The 23,367-nt window shown below is 39.7% G+C and overlaps 1 protein-coding gene across 1 annotated transcript; it reads right to left on the reverse strand.

Annotated features, from left to right (window-relative positions):
• Nucleotides 1–1,656: 1,656 nt before the first annotated feature.
• On the reverse strand, nucleotides 1,657–21,993 carry LOC143031785 (uncharacterized). The gene is made up of 2 exons (XM_076196053.1): nucleotides 21,880–21,993; nucleotides 1,657–4,219 (listed from the first exon to the last, which is right to left on the reverse strand). Exon 2 carries the CDS (start codon nucleotides 4,015–4,017, stop codon nucleotides 2,206–2,208), a length of 1,812 nt encoding a protein of 603 aa, XP_076052168.1. The 5' UTR covers nucleotides 4,018–4,219; nucleotides 21,880–21,993; the 3' UTR covers nucleotides 1,657–2,205.
• Between the last annotated feature and the right edge of the window lie 1,374 nt (nucleotides 21,994–23,367).

The raw sequence follows: 23,367 nt of genomic DNA on the forward strand, positions 1-23,367 counted from the left end.
AGAGAGGAAAAGTTTAAATGTGTTTGAGATGCAATATCTGAGAAGTATGGTAGGGGTTACAAGGTTGAATAGAGTGAGAAACGAGGTGGGGCGAGCAGGAGTGGAAATGGAGATGGCAAATAGGGCTGATGAAATGTTACTGGGATGGTTTGGGCACATGGAAAGAATGAGTGATGAAAGATTAGTAAAAGAGGTGTGGAAGACAGAGATGGAGGAAATGAACTTGAGGGGACGACCGAGGACGAGATGGATGGATAGGGTGTAGGGGGCGTTCGTCAAGAGGGGAATACCTGTTGAGCAGGGAATGAAGGCAGAAGACAGGGATGAGTGGAGAATGACTGTGTATAGATGATATTGTTATGGAAGAACGAGAGGGATTGGGGTATGGGGAGCTTCTTTGTGAATAATATTTTGACACAGCACGAAGGGATTTCTCCCCTTCTTTCCTGCTTGAGGGGATGGAGAGGGGAGGTTTCATCAATTAAGTGAAGCGGCCTTGCTGTGGATGTACTGTATCTTGCTGCATTGCCTTTGACCCAGGACAGTTGGCAGGATGCTGGGGTGACCCATCATCCATGAAGAGCTGAGATGGGATGGATGGGAAGGGTGGAGGGCAGTGAAATGGGTGGGAATAGGTATGTGCCTCTGACTTACCTACCTCCCTTATAAGGAGGAAAAAGCTCTTGGTATATATTTATTTGATTAGTAGAATGAAATGAAGTAAAAAAGATAACATTAATGAGTGATTACCTTTAGTTGAATTTTCTAAATTTGCAAATAACTATATACATAATAAAAAAAGCCCATCACTAATTATCAGCATCAGTTCTAGCTTCCCCTTATTTCTTCTCTCTTTTGTCTTTGGCATTCACCCACTCTTTGTACACATTATCTAAAGTGATTGAATTTCCATATAATTAGTAGCTCTTCACTCTCATAAGCATATTCAAATGACATCCCCTAATCGGTTTTTAAGTTTTTTATTTGATTCTTTTGACTAAAACCTCACTCATAGTCTGCATGAAATGCAAGTAAGGTTTCTCCAATATCCATCAACTCTTCATTCTGAAGTGCAAATACCACTGTGTAAAATTTTATATAATTTTGGATTTGACTTATTTCTGCACAGAATATTTGAAATCATTAAACTAATTAATAATTTCTGTAGCATCAGCCAGAAAATCATGATATTGAAGACAAAGGGCATTAACATGTTTGCTACCAAATGAAAAATCATAATGTGAAATAGAGGAGATACCAAACAGTGTACTATGCTGTAAATGGGCAAAGCAGTTTTCATTTCATCCACTATTCACTGGCAGCTAGCAGTTTGTTTTGCATCACATTATTTGCTTCCTTTGAATGTGACATGTCGCCTTCTTTTGTCTTCCTTTCTTTACCTTTCAATTAAAGTCAACTAGAAAGTTGGGATGGGCCTTTTCAACACCTTCCTTTCCCCTTATCATCATTTCTAAAATCTAAACTTTGCTTTGGCTTTGTTTCAGTGCTGTGCTTATTGGAATTTCTACCTAAGCAAAGCTCTTTTAGTAACCATTTTTTTTTCATCAGTATCTTTCTTGCTCATACTGTTATTCTTGAATAGTAGGGCTTAGTAGGAAACTACCGATTCTCTTTTTTTTTTCTTTACTTATTTGATACATAAAAAAATATTGTGTCAAATATTCAGAGTTATCAGGACATTAAGAGTATTTAATTTGAGGGAGAAAAATTTATAACATTCTTCTTGATTTAATTTACTTGACTGAACAAATACTGGTGATGAATAACCATCAAACACAGTACAATCTTAAACCCACATGTGAAATTATACATTTACATTTCAAAGGTCATTGAGAGATTCTCAAGATCACATCTTTCTTTTTTGCATTATTATAAAATCATACAATTTAACTAGAACAATCCAATTTCATCTTGAAAGCATTGAGTGTGCACATTTTTTTCCTTTGTGTACTAGTTGTAAAACATGTACACAGACATATGCACAAAACTTAGAGGGAATACTTTTCACTGCATAAGTCAACAGTTTTAGTAACCTTGTGACATTTGAGAGACCTCGTTTGTAAGAAAGCTGAATTGCTCAGGTCACACTGGAAAGGCTACTCTCTTGTGAGTGGTCATCATGTGATATTTGAGGTGATTCTTTTGTGAGGAAGCCGCATCAAACTGGTCACATAGGAATGGCTTCTATCCAGTGTGGGTCCGTATATGCCTTGTAAGAGAACTCTTTTGTGAGAAACTAGAATCACACAGGTCACACTGAAAAGGCTTCTCTCCTGTGTGGGTCCTCATATGCTGTGTGAGAGAATCCTTTAGTGAGAAAGCAGAATCACACAGGTTACATTGGAAAGGCTTCTCTCCTGTGTGGATCCTCATATGCCTTGTGAGAGAACCCTTTTCTGAGAAACCAGAATCACAGAGGTCACACTGGAAAGGCTTCTCTTTTGTGTGGGTCCTTATATGTTTTGTGAGAGAACCCTTTTCTGAGAAAGCAGAATCACACAGGTCACACTGGAAAGGCTTCTCTCCTGTGTGGGTCCTCATGTGATGTGTGAGAGAATACTTTACGGAGAAAGCAGAATCGCACAGGCCACATTGGAAAGGCTTGTCTCCTGTGTGGATCCTCATATGCCTTGTGAGAGAACTCTTTTCTGAGACAGCAAAATCACACACGTTACAATGGAAAGGCTTCTCTCCTGTGTGGGTTCTCATGTGTTTTTTGAGAGAATCCTTTACTGAGAAAGCAGAACCACACAGGTCACACTGGAAAGGCTTCTCTCCTGTGTGGGTCCTTATATGCTTTCTAAAAGCACTCTTACATGAGAAACCAGAATCGCACAGATTACAATGAAAAGGCTTTTCTCCTGTGTGGGTCCTCATATGCTGTGTGAGATAACTCTTTTGTGAGAAAGAAGAATTGCAAAGGTCACACTGGAAAGGCTTCTCTCCTGTGTGGATCCTCATATGCCTTATAAGAGCACTCTTTTTAGAGAAATCAGAATCACAAAGGTCACACTGAAAAGGCTTCTTTCCTGTGTGGTTACTCATATGCTGTGTGAGATGACTCTTTCGTGAGAAAGCAGAATTGCAAAGGTCACACTGAAAAGGCTTTTCTCCTGTGTGGTTCCTCATATGCTGTGTTAGAGAACACTTTTGTGAAAAAGCAGAATCACAGAAGTCACACTTGAAAGGCTTTTCTCCAGTGTGGGTCCTTATATGTTTTGTAAGAGCACTCTTACGTGAGAAACCAGAATCACACAAGTTACAATGGAAAGGCTTTTCTCCTGTGTGGATCCTCCTATGCTGTGTGAGATAAATCTTTCTTGAGAAAGTAGAATTGCAAAGGTCACACTGGAAAGGCTTCTCTCCTGTGTGGGTCCTTATATGCCTTGTAAGAGCACTTTTATGTGAGAAAGCAGAATCACAATGGTCACACTGAAAAGGCTTCTCTCCTGTGTGGTTACTCATATGCTGTGTGAGAGAATGCTTTCGTGAGAAAGCAGAATTGCAAAGGTCACACAGGAAAGGCTTCTCTCCTGTGTGGTTCCTCATATGCTGTGTAAGAGAATGCCTTCGAAAGAAAGCAGAATCACAGAGGTCACACTGGAAAGGCTTCTCTCCTGTGTGGGTCCTTATATGATTTCTGAGAGAACCCTTTTCTGAGAAAGTAGAATCACACAGGTTACACTGGAAAGGCTTCTCTCCAGTGTGGGTCCTCATATGCTGTGTGAGAGAGCCCTTTCTTGAGAAAGTAGAATCACATATGTCACATTGGAAAGGCTTCTCTCCTGTGTGGGTCTTCATATGCTGTGTGAGATTACCCCTTTGTGAGAAATCATAATTATACACATCACACTGGAAAGGCTTTTCTCCTGTTTGGGTCCTAATATGCTTTGCAGGACCATCCTTTTCTGAGAATGCAGAATCACTTAGCTCACATTGGATTGACTTTCTCCTGAGTGGGTCACCACATGATTTTTGAGGTGACTTTTGTGCCATTTGAGATCACCCTTTTGTGAGAAAGCAGAATCATACAGGTCACACTGGAAAGGATTCTCTCTTGTGTCGTTCATCATACAATATCTATGATGACTCGTGATATATCTGTGCTGCAGATGTCATACTGGATCCTTTTCATCATATGACACATAGGGAATCGATGGATAGCTCTTACTAAGAAATGGTGATAGTTACCCTAATCCTGGAAAAAAAAAAAAGTAATCATAAGAATGACATCCAACTCTTTGAAATTTTATAATACACTGTAATCAGAGTGTAGATGTTTTGTACACAAAACATTTCATACTCAGGTCCCTTTGCACCTAAACAGACCCTTTGTACTTGCCATCGCCTAACATCAAATGTATAGAAATACTAACAGGGATGGTGCTATGATATATTGCATTCTACTTGTACTTTATTAGAAATGTACTGAAATTCATCCAAAATCTACAAGCATACACACCCCATCACAATCAGAATGACTCAAATTTTGTTCTAGCTTTTTCCTCATGTCAGGAGATGTGGTGGGGAATGGCCCAGCTGGCCAAAAAGGCATATTTTGTTATAGCTCCAAAAAATCCATGTTTGGCCTTACAAGACCCGACTAAATATGAACAACTCTAGGAAGATTTATTCAGCTCATCTCGCTCATCTGACTCAAATAAGTGATGCAAGTCACATAGTTTAAGATACACTGGTAAGTGGTGTAACTGTGTTATTATCTAAGCAAAACATAATAAATAAAATTGACCTGAGAAATTGTAAAGGTGCTTTACATATTTTTTCTTGTAACATTTAGTAGAATATCTGTTAGTCTAATGATAAAAGAAAATATCAGTTATACCTACTAAACAATCTCAACAATCATGATGTATAATATATTTGGCAGGTAGAAATGCCTATATGTCAAATAATGGTCAATCATTGCACACCAGAAATTTTAGGAACAGACTACCTCAGGACTCAGTCCTATCTTTCACCTTTAATCTATACATGCATGATATACTTACACCCCACACCTCAGAAATACAAATCTCTTCCTACGCAGACAAGATAATTACATGCACACACTGTAATACAGAGCCAAAGAAATACAACAGCCATACCTCAACACATTCAACACCCATTTCACCACAAATAGATTCAAAAGAGTCCCAACCAAATCTACAACCACACTTCTCACCAACTGTATGACAAAACACACATACTACACCTTTTTATCAATAACACCCTCATACCACATGCACACACCCAAGATTCTTGGAGTAACATTCGATACCTTCGTGTCATTCAAGCAACACATCACAAACATAAACAAAATGCAAACCTAGACTCAACACGCTTAAATCACTTGCAAACACAACATTTGGACAAAACAGAAACTACTATTACACTATATAAACAATATGTACACTCAATGATTAATCATGTCCGCCTTGCATAGGCCCATAATCTCTTCAAAACACACCCCAACACCCAACAGACTACAGAACAAAACTTTAAAGACAATTACAGGCTGCACAAATACAACACCTATAGACCATCTACATGAAACAAAAGTCCTCAAAGTCGAGGATCACCATGACATGAAAAGCAAACAAACACTTATCACAGCCTCCACAAACACAGCTCACCCACTACACTGCATGGCAGATCACCCACACCTCCCAAGACAATACACTGCTGCATGCCAGACCCCCTGATATCCATCATTCTTAATCCCCTCTCTACCGAAAGGACAGAGTCCACCTAGCCAGATTGCTGACCACATTGCAGATAACTGTCCAGAATGCAGCAATTCACCCCATACTACAACACATTACAGAGGTCCTGGAGCCGCAGCGTCTATGTCGTGGGACCACCCCCCAACCCCAAGAGTTGGGGGCCAAACGGCAGCAACCAGCCCTGGCCACCGGCTCTATGCAGGTGGCACCGATCCCCAAGAGGAGCTACGACTGCCTTGGGGAGTACCACAATCCTTTTTCTCAACATGCAATGTTACGTTTTTTCTGCACCGAGGGGTGATTTTCCGGCGATCACCCCTCTTCTACTTTTAGCCGGAGATGTAGAGAGCAATCCTGGGCCCACCACAAAATACATATGCCCAACATGCTCTAAACCCATTACCTCGAGCAGACAGACAAAGGGCTCAGTTCAGTGCAATATGTGCAAAAACTGGGCCCACCTCACTTGTACAACACTTGCTGACACAAACCAATACACAAACACTTGGACATGTTCTACCTGCCCTCCAGTAACCCCGCTCCCACCTCCCCAACCACAGCCAGCACCCTTACCCACTCCCAATTTCCCTTTGCCCTTATCCCTGATCAGTACTCTCCTTTCTTTGTCCCCAATCTCTCCTTTCCCCCCCTCTAACCCAGATCCTATACCTTCCCCATTAACACCCCAACCTCAACCCCAAATGGCAACATACAACATTTACAGAACACACAACATCAACATATTACAACACAACATTGACGGTATTAACACGAAAAAACAGGAACTCAAACACTTTCTTAAACAACACAACATACACATTGCAATTATACAAGAAACAAAACTAAGACACTCACACAAAACACCATCATTTCATAATTACACCACCATCAGACAAGACCGGACCAACGGCAATGATGGTGGACTCATCACCCTGATCCACCACTCCATCTGTTTTGTGGACACAAGTGCCACAACCAAAATTCTCCTCCCTACCACAGATAACACTACAGAATTCCAATCCATTCGAATCCGCACAGGCAACAAATCAACACTGACAATAGTTAACATGTACATTTGCCCCCAATCATCCCCCACAGTTCCAAACACCTTCAGGCCTCAATCCCCAACCTGATCATGGGTGGTGACTTCAATGCCAAGTCGTCTGCCTGGTATGTCGACAACCCTGACACAGACAGAGGGCTTGATATACAGACTCAGTTTGACTCATTGACTATCATGAACAACACACATAATCATACACATATCCCACACCAAGCCCTATACACTCCCTCCTCTCCTGATATCACCTTCTGCTCCCCTGCCTAACCCCAACAACATCATGGAGAGTGGTCGGAATCACCAAAACAAGATGCACCCCAGTTGGCCACAGACACACATACACCAATTACAAGAGAGCTAACTGGGAAGCTTTTACTGCAGAGACAGAACAACATTTAGAAACACTTAACAGTACACCAATCACAAACATAAACAATGCTGTGCACACTTTTAATACAATCATACAAAACGCAGACAAGAGATACATCCCTAGAGGCAACAGAAAATCACACAACCCCAACTTCACACCAGAAATCCAAGGCCTCATCAGACAACGAGACACACTTAAACACAATACCCCCACACCTATCTCTCAAAACATAGCAGTCCGAATACAAACACTAAACACTGTGATTGCCAATAAAATACACGAACAAAAAACACAAAATTGGCAAAACTTTATCAATACACTTGATCACAAAACAAACACCAGCAAATTGTACAAAACACTCAACAGCATTACACTATCCAACAGTAACACAACACGCTCTCACGGAGCAATAATCACAACAACGGACAATCTACCCTCAAACAGACAACAAGCAAACACACTCATAAATCATTTTGCACAGACAAGCCATCTCACTTCTCACCCTGACGACCGACGCACTATTCGACGTAAGAAAGACTTTCCCAGAGACTCAGACTATATACCCTTCATAGACAGTCAGACAGAACACATAATACATAATTTCAAGCACTCATCTGCCTGTGGCCCTGATAACATAAGTAACATCCACCTAAAACACATTGGACCACAAGGTATACACACACTCACAAACATTGCAAACTAGAGCTATTCACACAACAATATACCCGACATCTGGAAGCATGGTAAAATAATCACCATTCCAAAACCGAACAAAGACCCAACAATCACAACATCGCACCGCCCAATCACACTTCACTGCATCCCCTCTAAAGTCATTGAATGCCTAATACTTAAACTTGTCACACCACATATTCCCCTTGCTGACTCACAACACGGTTTTAGGCCACTCCACTCCACAAACACTCTTCTGATAAACCTCACACAAAGAATTTTAGATGGCATCAATTCAGATAGGCCCCACCACAGAACACTTCTTATAACATTAGATATTAGTAAAGCTTTTGATGCTATCCCCTGCCACAACCTAACAAATAAGATATATAACACAGACATGCACAATAACACCAAAAGATGGCTGGCCAATTATCTGGCAGGTAGGAATGCTTACGTGTCATATAATGGCCAATCATCGCACATCAGAAACATTAAGAATGGAGTACCACAGGGCTCTGTTCTATCCCCCACGCTCTTTAATCTATACATGCATGACTTTCCCACACCAGACACCTCAGAAATACAAATCTCTTCCTACGCAGACGACATAACAATCACATGCACACATCGTAACACAGACAAAGCTGCAGAAATAATCCAGCCATACCTTGATACACTCAACACGTGGTTCATCACAAACAGACTCAAAATAGCTCCAACCAAATCTACAGCAACACTTCTCACCAACTGGAAAAAAGAACTCAAATACATACCTCATCTCCACATCAACAACACTCTAATACCACACACAAACACACCGAAAATTCTTGGTGTAACATACGATACATCCATGTCTTTCAAACAACACATCACAAACATAAAAAACAAATGCACACCTAGACTTAATGCACTTAAGTCAATCGCTGGAACAACATTTGGACAAAACAAAGAAACTAATATAACAATATACAAACAATGCATACAATCAGTGATGAATTATGCGAGTCCTGCATGGGCTCCTAATCTCAGTGAGACACACCACAACACCCTTCAAATCATACAAAACAAAGCCCTAAAAATAATTACAGGCTGCACAAATACAACACCTACAGACCATTTACACCATGAAACAAAAGTTCTCAAAGTCAAGGACCACCTCGACAGGAGAGGCACACAAACACTTGCCGCAGCCACCACAAACACATCACACCCACTACACTACATAGCAGAACACCCACACACACCAAGAAACATCAAAACAACACCCAAAGACCTGTATCACACAAAGATACTCTCTTCTCTTCCTCCACAACCACCAAATACCAGCCTCCGGAAACATATTCATAATCATATCACTCACTGCTCCATGAACACACTGAAAGACAACACACTGCTGCATGCCAGACCCCCTGATAACCTTCTGAATCCTCTCTCCCACAAAAGGATAGAGTCCACCTGGCCAGACTGCGGTGCAGCCACCACCCAGCACTTCTAAGCTACCAGAAGAGGCTGGATGACCACATTGTGAACAGCTGCCCAGGATGTAACACTTCACCCCATACCATACAACACATAATGGAAGACTGCATTATACACAATCATGCATGCAAACAACACAACATACACTCTATAAAGGATTTGTGGGAAAACCCAGTTTTGGCTGTGGCATTCCTTGGGGAGACGGGACTGCTTGGACAGTGTTACCATAGTCACCCCCTGGTGCTAATTACGTTCTCTATTTTTCCAAATGCTGGTGCCCAGGGTGCCCAGTGTTGTGTTTATATACAGACGCGAATTCACGGTCTGATATTAAAGTGTTTTGGATAAAATGTGTCTAGAGATACGTTTATACTTTTGAGATCTACGGTGCTCTAGTTACGTAAGAATTTATAGAAATACGTATTGTATCGTTAGGATGATGCCAAGAGTATTGGAACCATGGTGCCAACTCAAATGCTAAAACAAGGGAGGCATTGTTCAGGCCTCTCTCTTTCTGTGTATAAAGCAAGGCGGACGTGCAAGTCCTTTCGTGGGTATAAAATGGTTGGGAAAAGAATAAATGGGAGGAATAACGGAAATAGATATAATGGTGAAATACACAGAGGGAGAGGAGCAATGATTTCTGGTGAGTTATGACTGCATATCTTGGTAGGATGTATGTTATTTGAGATGATTAGCAAGGATCCAGTTTTCATGTGTCTGTAGGAGCAGAACTTGTTGAAGTGGTTAGACAGAGATGATATAATTTGTGTGTGGTTGTAGAATTGTGATGACAATAGAAATTGGTATGTAATTGCATGGAATGCAATGTGATGACTATGTTGATGTAGAGGCAGTAGCTCAACTGAGTAGCAGTGGAAACATTGAATAATTACCTCATATGATAAGGATGTACTGGATTCTGAGATGCAATGATAAATGCATTCACGTAGCTCTGTACTGATAGGTTTATTCAATATAGGTATAGAGAAATTACCTACTATCTTTCTGTAACCCCCATTTTGCTATGATTACTAATGTGGGATGATGATTTCCTAACTGAGAGGGAATAAGATATATTTACAGAAGGAAGTGTAAAGAAGGAAATGAAATAGATATCCGTTTATTGTCACTCCACCTTTAAGGGATGAGGCAAGATCTGTTGTTGTCCTCCTTAGGTCCTTTATTTACTAACTGATTGCTTTAAGGTTAGAGGTGGTAACGTGACAGTTGGGGGCCCGGCCGTCCGGGATAGGATCCAGAACCAGACAAGGAAGCCACAACCAGTCAGATACAGTCGCAAGTAAGAATTATACATGTAGGAACTCCCCAGAGTAAACTCCCAAGGACAGAGGTATGTTGTGTTGAAAAATTTATTTAAGTGAAAGTGTGAAATATAAAGTGAAATATATTCTGTATACAATGGCTACGTACAGCGACCAAGTAGAAATGGGTAGTGACCACAGTGATGAAGTGGAAATGCATGAACAGAATGTGGAAATGGAACGAATAGTTAAGAGTAAAGCCGTGCTAGAATTTGTGGAAAATCCCGATATGCATAGTTTGTACCAGCTTAAGGTAGACGACTTGCACAAGTTAGCGGAGGTATATGAGATTACGGTGTCAGATGCTCTCAAGGGTGATTTACAGAGACAAATCATGACAGCCTTGGTCAGGAAGGAAGTCCTTGGCGGAATTAGTGGGAATGAGTCAGAGAAAGAAGAAGGGCAGTTAAGTGGAAATGCAGAGTCGAATAAATGTGACTGGCGAGCGCAAGTTGAGATAGAGAAAATCCGAGCAGAAAAGGAATTAAAACTAAAGGAGATGGAAAACAAAATAAGATTAAAAGAGATAGAAGTCTTTGGTGCACAAGGAGGAAGAAACGCAGGAGGCGGAGGAGATGATAGGGTCAGTCAGTTACCCGAATTTATAGAAGGAGAGGCAGAAGACTTCTTTATCCAGTTTGAAAAACTGGCCACTATCAGAAAATGGGAGAGATCGGATTGGGCGATGTTAGTTCAAGCGAAGTTCACGGGAAAAGCGAGGGAGGCCTTTGCAGGTTTATCATTACATGATTCAGTCCAATACCACAGAGTGAAGGAGGCTGTGCTCAAGACAAGTGAGATGACACCTGAAGTATATAGGAGGAAACTCAGAAATATGAAGAAGACAGATGGACAGACATATGGCGAGTTGGCCAGGGAGAGTACCATGCGATTCGAACGGTGGTGCAAATCGGAGAGAGTAGAAGACTTTGAGGACCTGAAACAGTTGATGTTGTTGGAACACTTTACAGAGAGGGCGCACCCTGATATCAGATATGAAATCTGTAGGAGTCGGATTAAGAATATAACGGATGCAGCACAGTTAGCGGATGAATTGACTGTTATGCGGAAGATGTGTACAGGGCAAGTGAGCCACAAGCCAGTTGGAATAAGGAATGTGGGACATGCTTATGGAAGGAATGACCAAAGAGTAGGCCACTTTGATTATAGGCAGGACCATTACAACCACCAGAGATCACAACCCCATTATGTTCCGCAGTATCAAGAGAGAAGCAAACCTAGGAACCCACCCCAGTATAACCCTATGAGGCAGCAGAATTTTAACGGTTATGTGAACAGGCAGGAAAGGTCACATGTGAAATGTTACGGATGTGGAGAGAGTGGTCATGTGCAGTATCAGTGTAGGAAAGTGTCCAAATCTGCTGGATTGACTGTGGCATCGAGGAAACCACAAGTGAGCTTGGATGTAGAACCTAAGAGGAAGGAGAAAATTGTGGATAGTTTCCAACCGTTCATAACAGAAGGAACGATATCATTACCTGGAGGAGCGAAGAAGCAAATAAAAATCCTAAGGGATACAGGGGCGAATCTGAGTCTAGTCCTCCGAGAGACATTGGATTGGACCGAAAGTTCATATACCGGTGAAGAGGCTAGAGTAAGAGGTGTGGTTGCAGGAACGAATACCCCATTGCATTATGTAGAAATAGACACAGGATATGTTAGTGGCAAAGTGGAAGTTGGAGTCCGTGAAGAACTCCCTATAAATGGTGTGGATATGCTTTTGGGAAATGATTTAGCCGGAGATAAGGTGGTCCCAGAACCAATAATGATTGCTAAACCCCTCGGGAATGTGAAGGATGGGAATGTCGACGTGCAAGGTGAAGGAGATGTCTTAGATATTGGAATTCGGAGGAAGGTCCAAAGTGAGTGTGGAAATGGAGAAGGAACTACAGTTGCAGGGAGTAAGGAATCTCTGAGCGGAGGTGAAGTAAATGCAAGTGAGGAGAGTGCGGATGATGGAAGTATCCAAAGAATTTACCCAGCTTGTGTAGTGACCAGAGCCATGATGAGGAACAAGGAAACTGACGATGAGGATATGGGTTTAGGTGATATATTTGATGAGGAAAAGGAACATAAGCCTATGAAAGATGAAAGTGTGGAGATGAAATTAGAGATATCCACTGATTTCAATGTTGGCAGGAAGGAACTTATCGAGGCCCAGCGCAATGATCCTACTTTGAAGGAATGCTTTGGAGAAGCAAATAGAAATGGCGTGTCTGATGATAGTTCTACTGGATTCTATCTTCACGACCATGTATTGATGAGGAAGTGGAGACCTGCGAGTGTACCCGCAACGGAACATTGGGAAATGAAAATGCAGATAGTGGTACCGAAGAAGTATAGGCATACATTGATAGCCTTGTCTCACGAGTCTAGTTTGGCAGGACATCTAGGAGTGAGGAAAACAGCAGGGAAACTGTTGACTCATTTCTATTGGCCAAGTCTGAAGAGAGATGTTGCGGAGTTCTGTAGAACTTGTGACGTGTGCCAGAGAGTGGGTAAACCGAATCAAGTGATCCCACGAGCACCATTGCAGCCCATACCAGCATTTTGCAAGCCGTTCAGCAAAATAGTCATTGACTGTGTTGGACCTTTACCGAGAACTAGGAGAGGAAATTCCTATCTACTGACAATAATGTGTGTAGCCACGAGATTCCCAGAGGCTATTCCACTAAGGAGTATTCATGCCAAGAGTATAGTGAGGGAGTTGGTGAAATATTTCTCTTGGGTAGGACTCCCAGAGGTGATACAATCCGATAGAGGAAGTAACTTCACTTCCGGCATGTTCAGGAAGATATTGAAGGGCTTGCATATTGAACAGAAGTTGGCAAGTGCATACCATCCACAATCACAAGGTAGCTTGGAGAGATTCCACCAAACTCTTAAGAACATTCTGAGAGTATACTGTGAGGATCTTGGTATAGATTGGGATGAGGGAGTCCCACTAGCTTTATTTGCGGTCAGAGATGCAGTACAGGAATCGACTGGATTCAGTCCATTCGAACTAGTGTACGGCCACGATGTGAGAGGTCCTTTGAGCATGATGAAAGAGAAATGGCTCGGCAAGAGTGATGACCCGCATTTGTTAACGTATGTATCAGAATTCAAGAGTAGATTGATGAAGGCGAGGGAACTTGTCGCAGAGAATCTGAAGAATGCACAACAGGAGATGAAGAAGTGGTATGACAAGAAGGCGAGAGTGAGAGAATTCAAACCAGGTGACAGAGTTTTGGTGTTATTACCTATCCAAGGGGATCCCTTGAAGGCAAGATATTGTGGTCCATGGACAGTTGAGAAGAAGGTAGGAGAGCTGAACTACATAGTCAACACTCCTGGTAGGCAGAAGAAGAACCAGTTGTGCCATGTGAACATGATCAAACCATATCATGGAAGGGAGGAGAAGACGGAGGTACCCGAGTTGAGTTGCGGCGCGGTGAATGCAGAACGAGAAATGGATGATGGAGAGGAGGAGAAATTCAGCAGGTGCGAGGAGAAGAATTTGGAGAACTCGATGGTGTTAGAGAATCTAGGAGCTAAACTGAATCATCTGAGCAGTGAAAGGAGAGATGATATCATCCGTGAAATACATAAGTGTGGAACCTTATTTTCGGATACTCCGAGGAGATGTACCGTGTTGGAACATGATGTCGATGTAGGTGATGCAAGGCCGATAAAGCGACACCCATACCGAGTGAATCCAAAGAAAAGGGAAATTATGAAAAAGGAAGTCCAGTATATGTTGGAAAATGGATTAATTGAGGAAAGTAACAGTGCGTGGAGTTCCCCGTGTGTGTTAGTGCAGAAGGCAGGTAGTGATTCGTACAGGTTCTGTACAGACTTTCGGAAAGTGAACCAAGTGACTAAGAGTGATTCGTACCCGATACCAAGGTTGGATGACTGTATCGATTGTGTGGGAAAGGCGAAGTTTGTCAGTAAGCTAGATATGTTGAAAGGGTACTGGCAAATAGGTTTGACGGAGAGGGCCAGAGAAATCTCTGCCTTCGCGACAATGGATGGCTTGTATCAGTACCGGGTGATGCCATTTGGTATGAGGAACAGCGGCAGTACGTTCCAAAGATTGATTAACAAGGTGTTGGCAGGAGTGACTGGGTGTGCAGTCTATATTGACGATATCGTCATATATTCTGAAACTTGGGAAGACCATGTAGAGCAAATTTCGAATGTCTTCCAGAGACTGAATGATGCCAACTTAACAGTGAACCTAGTTAAGAGTGATTTTGCAAAGGCAAAGGTTGAATACTTAGGATACATGGTAGGCCAAGGTGAAATACAACCCGTTGATGCCAAAGTGAAGAGTATCAACGATTGTCCCGCTCCTAAGAACCGTAGAGAGTTGTTACGATTCTTAGGCATGAGTGGTTACTATAGGAGGTTCTGTAGGAATTTTTCCACAGTAGCTTTACCATTGACTAGGCTGTTGTCAAAGGGTACCAAGTTTGTGTGGGATACACATTGTGAGGAGGCTTTCACAACTATAAAAAGGATGTTAATGAGTGACCCTATACTTGTCACTCCTGATTTTGAGAGACCATTCAAATTGTATGTGGATGCGAGCAACTTTGGAGTAGGGGGAATTTTAGTTCAGGAGAAAGAGGATATCGACCACCCGATATGCTACTTTTCAAAGAAATTCCTCCCTTATCAGAGAAACTACAGTACAGTTGAGAAGGAGACTTTAGCCTTGATCCTTAGTTTGAGTCATTTTGACATATACTTGAGAGGGTCCGGATATCCTATTTCTGTGTTTACTGATCATAACCCCCTGGTATTTTTACATAAGATGAAGAATGATAACCAACGGTTGATCCGATGGCGTTTAATGCTTCAGGACTACAATCTGGTAATACGGCATGTGAAAGGAGCGGACAATATCCTGGCGGATACATTGTCTCGTCTTCCTTCTCCAACATGAGTCAATCCAAGGATCGCCTCATGTCTTGAAGGGGGAGGGTGTTACCATAGTCACCCCCTGGTGCTAATTACGTTCTCTATTTTTCCAAATGCTGGTGCCCAGGGTGCCCAGTGTTGTGTTTATATACAGACGCGAATTCACGGTCTGATATTAAAGTGTTTTGGATAAAATGTATCTAGAGATACGTTTATACTTTTGAGATCCACGGTGCTCTAGTTACGTAAGAATTTATAGAAATACGTATTGTAATTGCTTTTGATGTATGATTCATGTACGGTGTGTATTCTACGATATTGAATGTATTGTTAGGATGATGCCAAGAGTATTGGAACCATGGTGCCAACTTAAACGCTAAAACAAGGGAGGCATTGTTCAGGCCTCTCTCTTTCTGTGTATAAAGCAAGGCGGACGTGCAAGTCCTTTCGTGGGTATAAAATGGTTGGGAAAAGAATAAATGGGAGGAATAACGGGAATAGATATAATGGTGAAATACACAGAGGGAGAGGAGCAATGATTTCTGGTGAGTTATGACTGCATATCTTGGTAGGATGTATGTTATTTGAGATGATTAGCAAGGATCCAATTTTCATGTGTTTGTAGGAGCAGAACTTGTTGAAGTGGTTAGACAGAGATGATATAATTTGTGTGTGGTTGTAGAATTGTGATGACAATAGAAATTGGTATGTAATTGCATGGAATGCAATGTGATGACTATGTTGATGTAGAGGCAGTAGCTCAACTGAGTAGCAGTGGAAACATTGAATAATTACCTCATATGATAAGAATGTACTGGATTCTGAGATGCAATGATAAATGCATTAATTTAGCTCTGTACTGATAGGCTTATTCAATATAGGTATAGAGAAAATTACCTACTATCTTTTTGTAACCCTCATTTTGCTATGATTACTAATGTGGGATGATGATTTTCCTAACTGAGAGGGAATAAGATATATTTACAGAAGGAAGTGTAAGGAAGGAAATGAAATAGATATCCGTTTATTGTCACTCCACCTTTAAGGGATGAGGCAAGATCTGTTGTTGTCCTCCTTAGGTCCTTTATTTACTAACTGATTGCTTTAAGGTTAGAGGTGGTAACGTGACAACAGACAGTCTAGGAAACAACAACAACAACAACACATTACAGAAGACTGCATTGTACACAATCACACATGCCAGCAACACAATATACACTGCAAAGAATTTGTGGGAAATCCCGACAATCTTTCTTCATATGACAGTTTTGATAGTGTTGGGGCCATCTTCATAGTTGCTGTCTGGATTCTCTCAATTTCCCTTATATTTTGGGAATGGAGTCAGAAGTGGGGTCTCAAAACCAAGAAATGTATCATAATGGAATTTGGAAAAGTAAAAACAGGATATCAGGACAATATAAAATCAGTGAAAAGGATGTAAAGAAGGTGTGGTTTGAAAAAGAACTAGGAGTAATCATCACAAAGGACATGTCCCCTGATAAACAGATAAACAAAATTGTCGGAGAAACATACAACTTGGTGAGGTCAATAAAAGTGGCATTTACTTACTTGGACGAAGAAATGGTATAGAAAATACTAGTCACACTGATAAGACCATAACTGGAGTACGCAGTGACACTATGGTTACCCAGTACCAAAAAGAATGTAAGGAAAATTTAAAGAATCCAAAGAGCAACTACACAGATGGTCCCCACACTTTCTGAACTGTTATATGAAGAGAAACTGTCAAAACTAAAACTAGAGTCGCCAACCCTGGAACAAAGAAGAAAGAGAAGACTTGTTGACCATCTATAGAATAATGAGAGGTACAGAAGTCCATGATAGAGAAGACTTACTAAAATGGGATACAAGAAATACAATAGGACATGGAAAGAAACTCAAAGTGGTGGATGTATGGGACAAACTGGATGAAACAATAGTGTGTAAAAACCATACACAAATTTAATAACGTTTTAGATACTGCAAGATACAGAGACAGGACACCACAAGCATAGCTCCTTTCCCCGTAAGATACAACTAGGTATATATATATATATATACTGGAGGAAGTGGATAGTTGTAGATACTTGGGTGCAAATGTGGCAGGAAAAGGTGGAGTGGAGGTGGAGGTAGAATGGAGACTGAGAGAAGCGCGTAAATGCCTTGGTGGATTAAAAAGTGTAATGAGGAATAGACATTTGGGAATGGATGCTAAGAGGAGACTGTATGAAGGAGTGATTGTGCCAACAGCACTATATGGGGCAGAAACATGGAACATAAGAGAGGAAGAGAGAAGGAGTTTGAATGTGTTTGAGATGAGGTGTCTGAGAAGTATGATGCGGGTTACTAGGCTAGATAGAATGAGAAATGAGGAGGTGAGGAGAACAGGGGTGGAAAGGGAGTTGGGAGATAGGGTGGATGAAAGAGTATTAGGATGGTTTGGACACATGGAAAGAATGAGTGAAGAAGGACTAGTAAAGGAGGTATGGAAGGCAGATGTGGAAGGAATGAACATGAGGGGACATACTAGGATGAGATGGATGGATGGGGTGAAGGGGGCTTTGGGGAATAGGGGAATGTCTGTTGAGGAAGGACGGGAGAGGACAGAAGACAGGGGTGAATGGAGAATGGTTGTATATGGATGATGTTGTGATGCATGAGGTGGAATGGGTGGGGGGATGGGGGGTGAGATAGTATGTGTGAGCAAAATTTGACGCAGTCCGAAGGGATTTCTCCCCGTCTTCTCCTTTTATGCATAGGGGGACGGAGAAGGGGGGTCAACGATTTTATGAAGCGGCCTTGCTGTGGATGTGCTGTGCCTTGTGACATTCCCTCTGCCCCAGGGCAGTGGACAGGGTGCAGGGATGACCCGTCATCCAGGAGGTGCTAAGATGGGAGGGAGGGTGGAGGGGAGTGGAGTGGGAATGATTTTATGCCTTTTTCTTTTTGGCTACCTCCCTTGTAAGGGGGAAAAGCCTTGGTATATGTATGTATGTATGTATGTGTGTGTATATATATATATATATATATATATATATATATACATATATATATATATATATAAATATATATATACATATATATATATATGTATATATATATATATATGTATTGTATATACATATATATATATATACATATATATATGTATCTATATATCTATATATATATATATAAATATATATATATATATATATGCAAAATAGACCACTTGGAAAAAAGAAACTAACGAAGCAGAGCACTTTTATATATCTGCAGTGCAAAAAGATGTAATATATGAAAGTGCTCTGTTTCATTAGTTTCTTTTTCCAAGTTGTCTATTTTGCATAAGTGAACACACCCATGTTCTTATTAGCAAATATATATATATATTTACATATATATATATACATATATATATATATATATATATGTATATATATACATATATATATGTATATATATATATATATATATATATAAATATATATGTATATATATATATATGTATATATATATATAGTATCTAAAGACAAGGAAATACAAAAGTCCATCCCATACATTTTAATGTAATTCATATCTTCAGGCAAGATACAAAAGCACCACTTTTGTATCTCCCCTGAAGATGTGAATTACAGAAAAGCCCTTGCAAATTTTGTGTTTCCTTTACCTTATAGTAACCAGCATATTATTGGATCATATGACAGTTTCATTGTTTATCTGCATATTCACCTGGGACATAAACCCACTTCAGGAATTGGTGTTTTATGTCTTGTACCAATTCTCAAAATTGGTTTACGTCCTAGGCCAAAATGTCCAAAATGATGATATTACTGCTATAAGGAGAATTGGAACATTTGACAAAAGTTGGTCAAGTGAAACTGGAAAAGGCAGACCCATGCTGATGTCAATTCATGGGGGACTAAAAGAAAAAATAAGGTAAAAAGCATATCAGTTAAAGGAATCAGATGATAAGGTGATTGGTAAGATAAAAAGAAATTCAAGAAACACAATTGAACATCAGAAAATATTTGTTTTGTAGCAGTGGTAAATGGATGGAATGGGCTAAAAAATATCTACAGTAAGCTCACAAAATGTGAAATGTTTTGAGGAAATATTAGATAAAGAATAGAGAACACACTGCTGGAAATATAATTACAGAGTAAATATAAGAAAAACTGACTGCAATAATAGTTGCCAACCAAATCAGGAGAATAATGAAAGCTGGATGCACATGCTGAATAATTTTTCAGCCTATTTCAAGAAAACTTCTGTATCTGTGAGTATGACTGCAAATAATGGAATATGCTTGGTTGAATGGAAATATGTTAATTAACCCATTCAACTCCGATGACAAGATGTCTTGTCATTTGGTCAAATAAAACAAAAAATCATAAAACACCAAAATGTTTGATCAAACACCAGAAAAATATGACGTCAGTCCTCGCTTCGCTCGCAGCGAAGCGAGGACTGACGTCATATTTTTCTGGTGTTTGATCAAACATTTTGGTGTTTTATGATTTTTTGTTTTATTTGACCAAATGACAAGACATCTTGTCATCGGAGTTGAATGGGTTAATTCAAGCTAATAAGAGGGACTCATTAAATTGGGATTCTACTGTACTACAATTTGGAAGGAGACTTGATTAATTCTGGGCAAATTCGGAGACTAAATTTAATTTTGAGGGAAGTCTTAGTGGACACATCTGGTCAAGGTCAACTGAGGGGAGGACACAGAGGACACAAAACAGAGGCCTGACCTATACAAACTGGATGTGATCTGGACATATAGACCATTGCTGCATAATGTCAAGGTTCATGTGATGTGCCCATGCTGCCATATTGGAGAACAAACCACATGGAAGACAGAATTGTTGGAGAATTGTAGTTATAGTTAACTTTGTGCAATCGTATGCTGCTCAGAGCAAGGCATAGTGAAAAGAAACATTTCTACAGGATCCCCTCTGTTCTAACCAACCAGGGAAAAATATGTAATGAACTCAAAGCCCCGAGACAAAGAGAATGGATCTCAACCCTGAGACGAGTTGGAAAGAAAGAATGAAATTGCAGACAGTGATTATCTCTGGGGAAATCCTAAATTTTCAGGGAAGAAATTTTTTTGCCAATTTTTATCTAAATACCCATGTTCCTGGTTATCCCAATGTAAGGTTGATACATCAGGAATTAACCCATTCAACATGGCTGCAATTCACAAATTTTTAACAGATGGGGCACTCCTATGTAAGTAGCAATGGTTGTCAGGTCCCCATACATATTCTGCAGGTCATAAAATAGAGGGCTTAATCCACGATAAAACATGTAAATTTGCTTTATTTCAGAGTTTTTTTTTCTTCTATTTTCCACTAGTACACAGATGGGGAGCTGCATATAAACCTCCATATCTCTTCATTACTAGGTTTTAGTTAGGTTAGGTCCTAGAATGTGCTGTACAAGGAGAATGCATACAAAGGGCCAACAACTAATCAAACAAGGTAGATTTTTACTTAAGGTATGCAACTACTCTAGATTACTGTAGAATTACAATTTAGAATATGTGTTTAGGGATGCTACACATCTTTAAAACTTATATTCTTTGGATTGGTAATGATAATGTATATTATAATAATATTTTATAATTTACAAAATTATTATTTAATTTTCCATTACTATATCACGTAGTTATCCACTTCTGAAAATTTACCCAAAAAGCTGTATCCCTTCCAGAGTAGAGGGTTTAGTTAGGTTAGGTATCAGTTGGATTGGTAATTGAATATCTGCTGTCTTGGAATTACTCTGAACCAGGCCTAACACTTGACCAGAAAAAGGACACTCATATAATTAAGTGAAATTGTCCATTAACAGGTAGAAAAAATGAATTAACTCGTATTTTTTGACAGACTAAAAAATATTATAAACAAGGCACCAAACTCGAAGCCTGTTCTGACCTACGTCGAATGTCATTTGAGGACCTGCATTTTTTTTTTGGGGGGAGGGGGGATTAGAACAACTACTCACTGCCAAAGTGTGTAATCAAACTGGTGAATAATTGGGTTGGGATAAACAGTCTCCTCCCAGTCCATATCTGGACCAACAATTGGCCGTTCGTGGCTGTTCGTACAGTAAACTTATAAAACTACCTTTCAAAGGTAGGAAATATGCCTCTTGATATTTAAAAGTTAATTTTCAGTCTTATTTAAGACTCGTGCTGTTTTATTCTGGTTGATAGTAGCTAAACAAAGAATTCAATGCAACAACAACAACGAAGCTTTGTTATCTGATATTTTGAAATATATGTTTATCATTGCATTGACCACTTACCTGCTCTGGTACTCACTCATACTGTTTTGGTACCTTTTAGTACTATTCTGTTGTTCCTGATGCATAATGCAATGTTCCATTAATATGATGGTGCTCAAATATTGGGCTCAGTCCTATATGTTACAAACATTTTAGTATTATTAGCAAACCAATAATAACGCTTATGTGTAATATGTGTACTGATTGGTATTACTTATGACTTTTCTGATTTCCTTAACCCCTACGAATGAAAATATGTTTTTATTCTCACCAATTGTAACTGTAATTTCGAACTATCATCTATGTGTGTTTTCTTTATCTGTATTTGATGTATTTGATTTATTGCCAAATAAACTTTTATTATTATCATTATTATTATTATTATTATTATTATTATTATTATTATTATTATTATTATTATTATTATTATTATTATTATTATTATTATTATTATCATTATTATTATTATTATTATTATTATTATTATTATTATTATTATTATTATTATTATTACTATTATTATTATTATCATTATCATTATCATTATCATTATCATTATCATTATTATTATTATTATTATTATTATTATTATTATTATTATTATTATTATTATTATTATTATTATCTATATAATTAAAAAATAAACTGACCCTTCGCGTTTGGTGGCATTTCGCTCACACACACCCCGGTGCCCGGTCCGCGTTTGGTGGCATTTCGCTCACACACACCCCGGTGCCCGGTCCGTGTAAGGGTTATTCCACGTTTCTCGCCTCTCATAAGCGGACTCACATCTCACACGCCGACATGGGGAAGGATTCTTCAAAGTTGCAGATGCAAAGAAATAGACATTTCTGGAGGTGGGTTACACGCGAAAAGAAGTTAACTAAAGGGGATTTGAACACAAACAGAAAACTATTTCAGAAGATGAAAAATGAACACATGTTTAAGTTCCCAGACCTGTATCGAGAGACTAAAGCTTTAGCTGTGAAAGAGACGGTGAAGGTGTTTCAGCGAAAGCTGTTGACGTTTAATGAAAAGTTAAAAGAGGATAAGACTTACAAGTATAGTGATGATGTTTTGGATTCTTTGGAAGTTTACGTCGGAGAAATCCCTCAAGAGAGGTCAAATGGGTTTCAAAAGCATTATTTTGCTGGTACTAAATAAAACGATTCTGTTGCTGGTACTAAATAAAAAGATTCTGTTACAATTATTTCTTTTTCCTGAGGCGAGAGGCATTTGGGGGTAAATCGGTTACACCGCCAACTACGGTGAAGAAGAACTCGAAGAAGAAGAAGAACTCGAAGAAATCGAAGAAGAAGAAGAGGAAGAACTCGAAGAAGAAGAAGAAGAACTCGAAGAAGAGGAAGAAGAAGAACTCGAAGAAGAAGAAGAAGTAGAACTCGAAGAACTCGAAAAAGAAGAACTCGAAGAACTCGAAAAAGAAGAACTCGAAAAAGAAGAACTCGAAGAACTCGAAAGAGAAGAAAACTCGAAGAAGAAGAAGAACTC

This window comes from Oratosquilla oratoria, chromosome 12 (genome assembly GCF_046742065.1).
Source record: "Oratosquilla oratoria isolate Oo_2021 chromosome 12, ASM4674206v1, whole genome shotgun sequence".
NCBI classification, from domain to species: Eukaryota; Metazoa; Arthropoda; class Malacostraca; order Stomatopoda; family Squillidae; genus Oratosquilla; species Oratosquilla oratoria.

Excerpts from the sequence above, each read along its gene's own strand:
- LOC143031785 (XM_076196053.1), bottom strand. The coding sequence starts at position 4,017 with ATGGCACAAAAGTCACCTCAAAAATCATGTGGTGACCCACTCAGGAGA.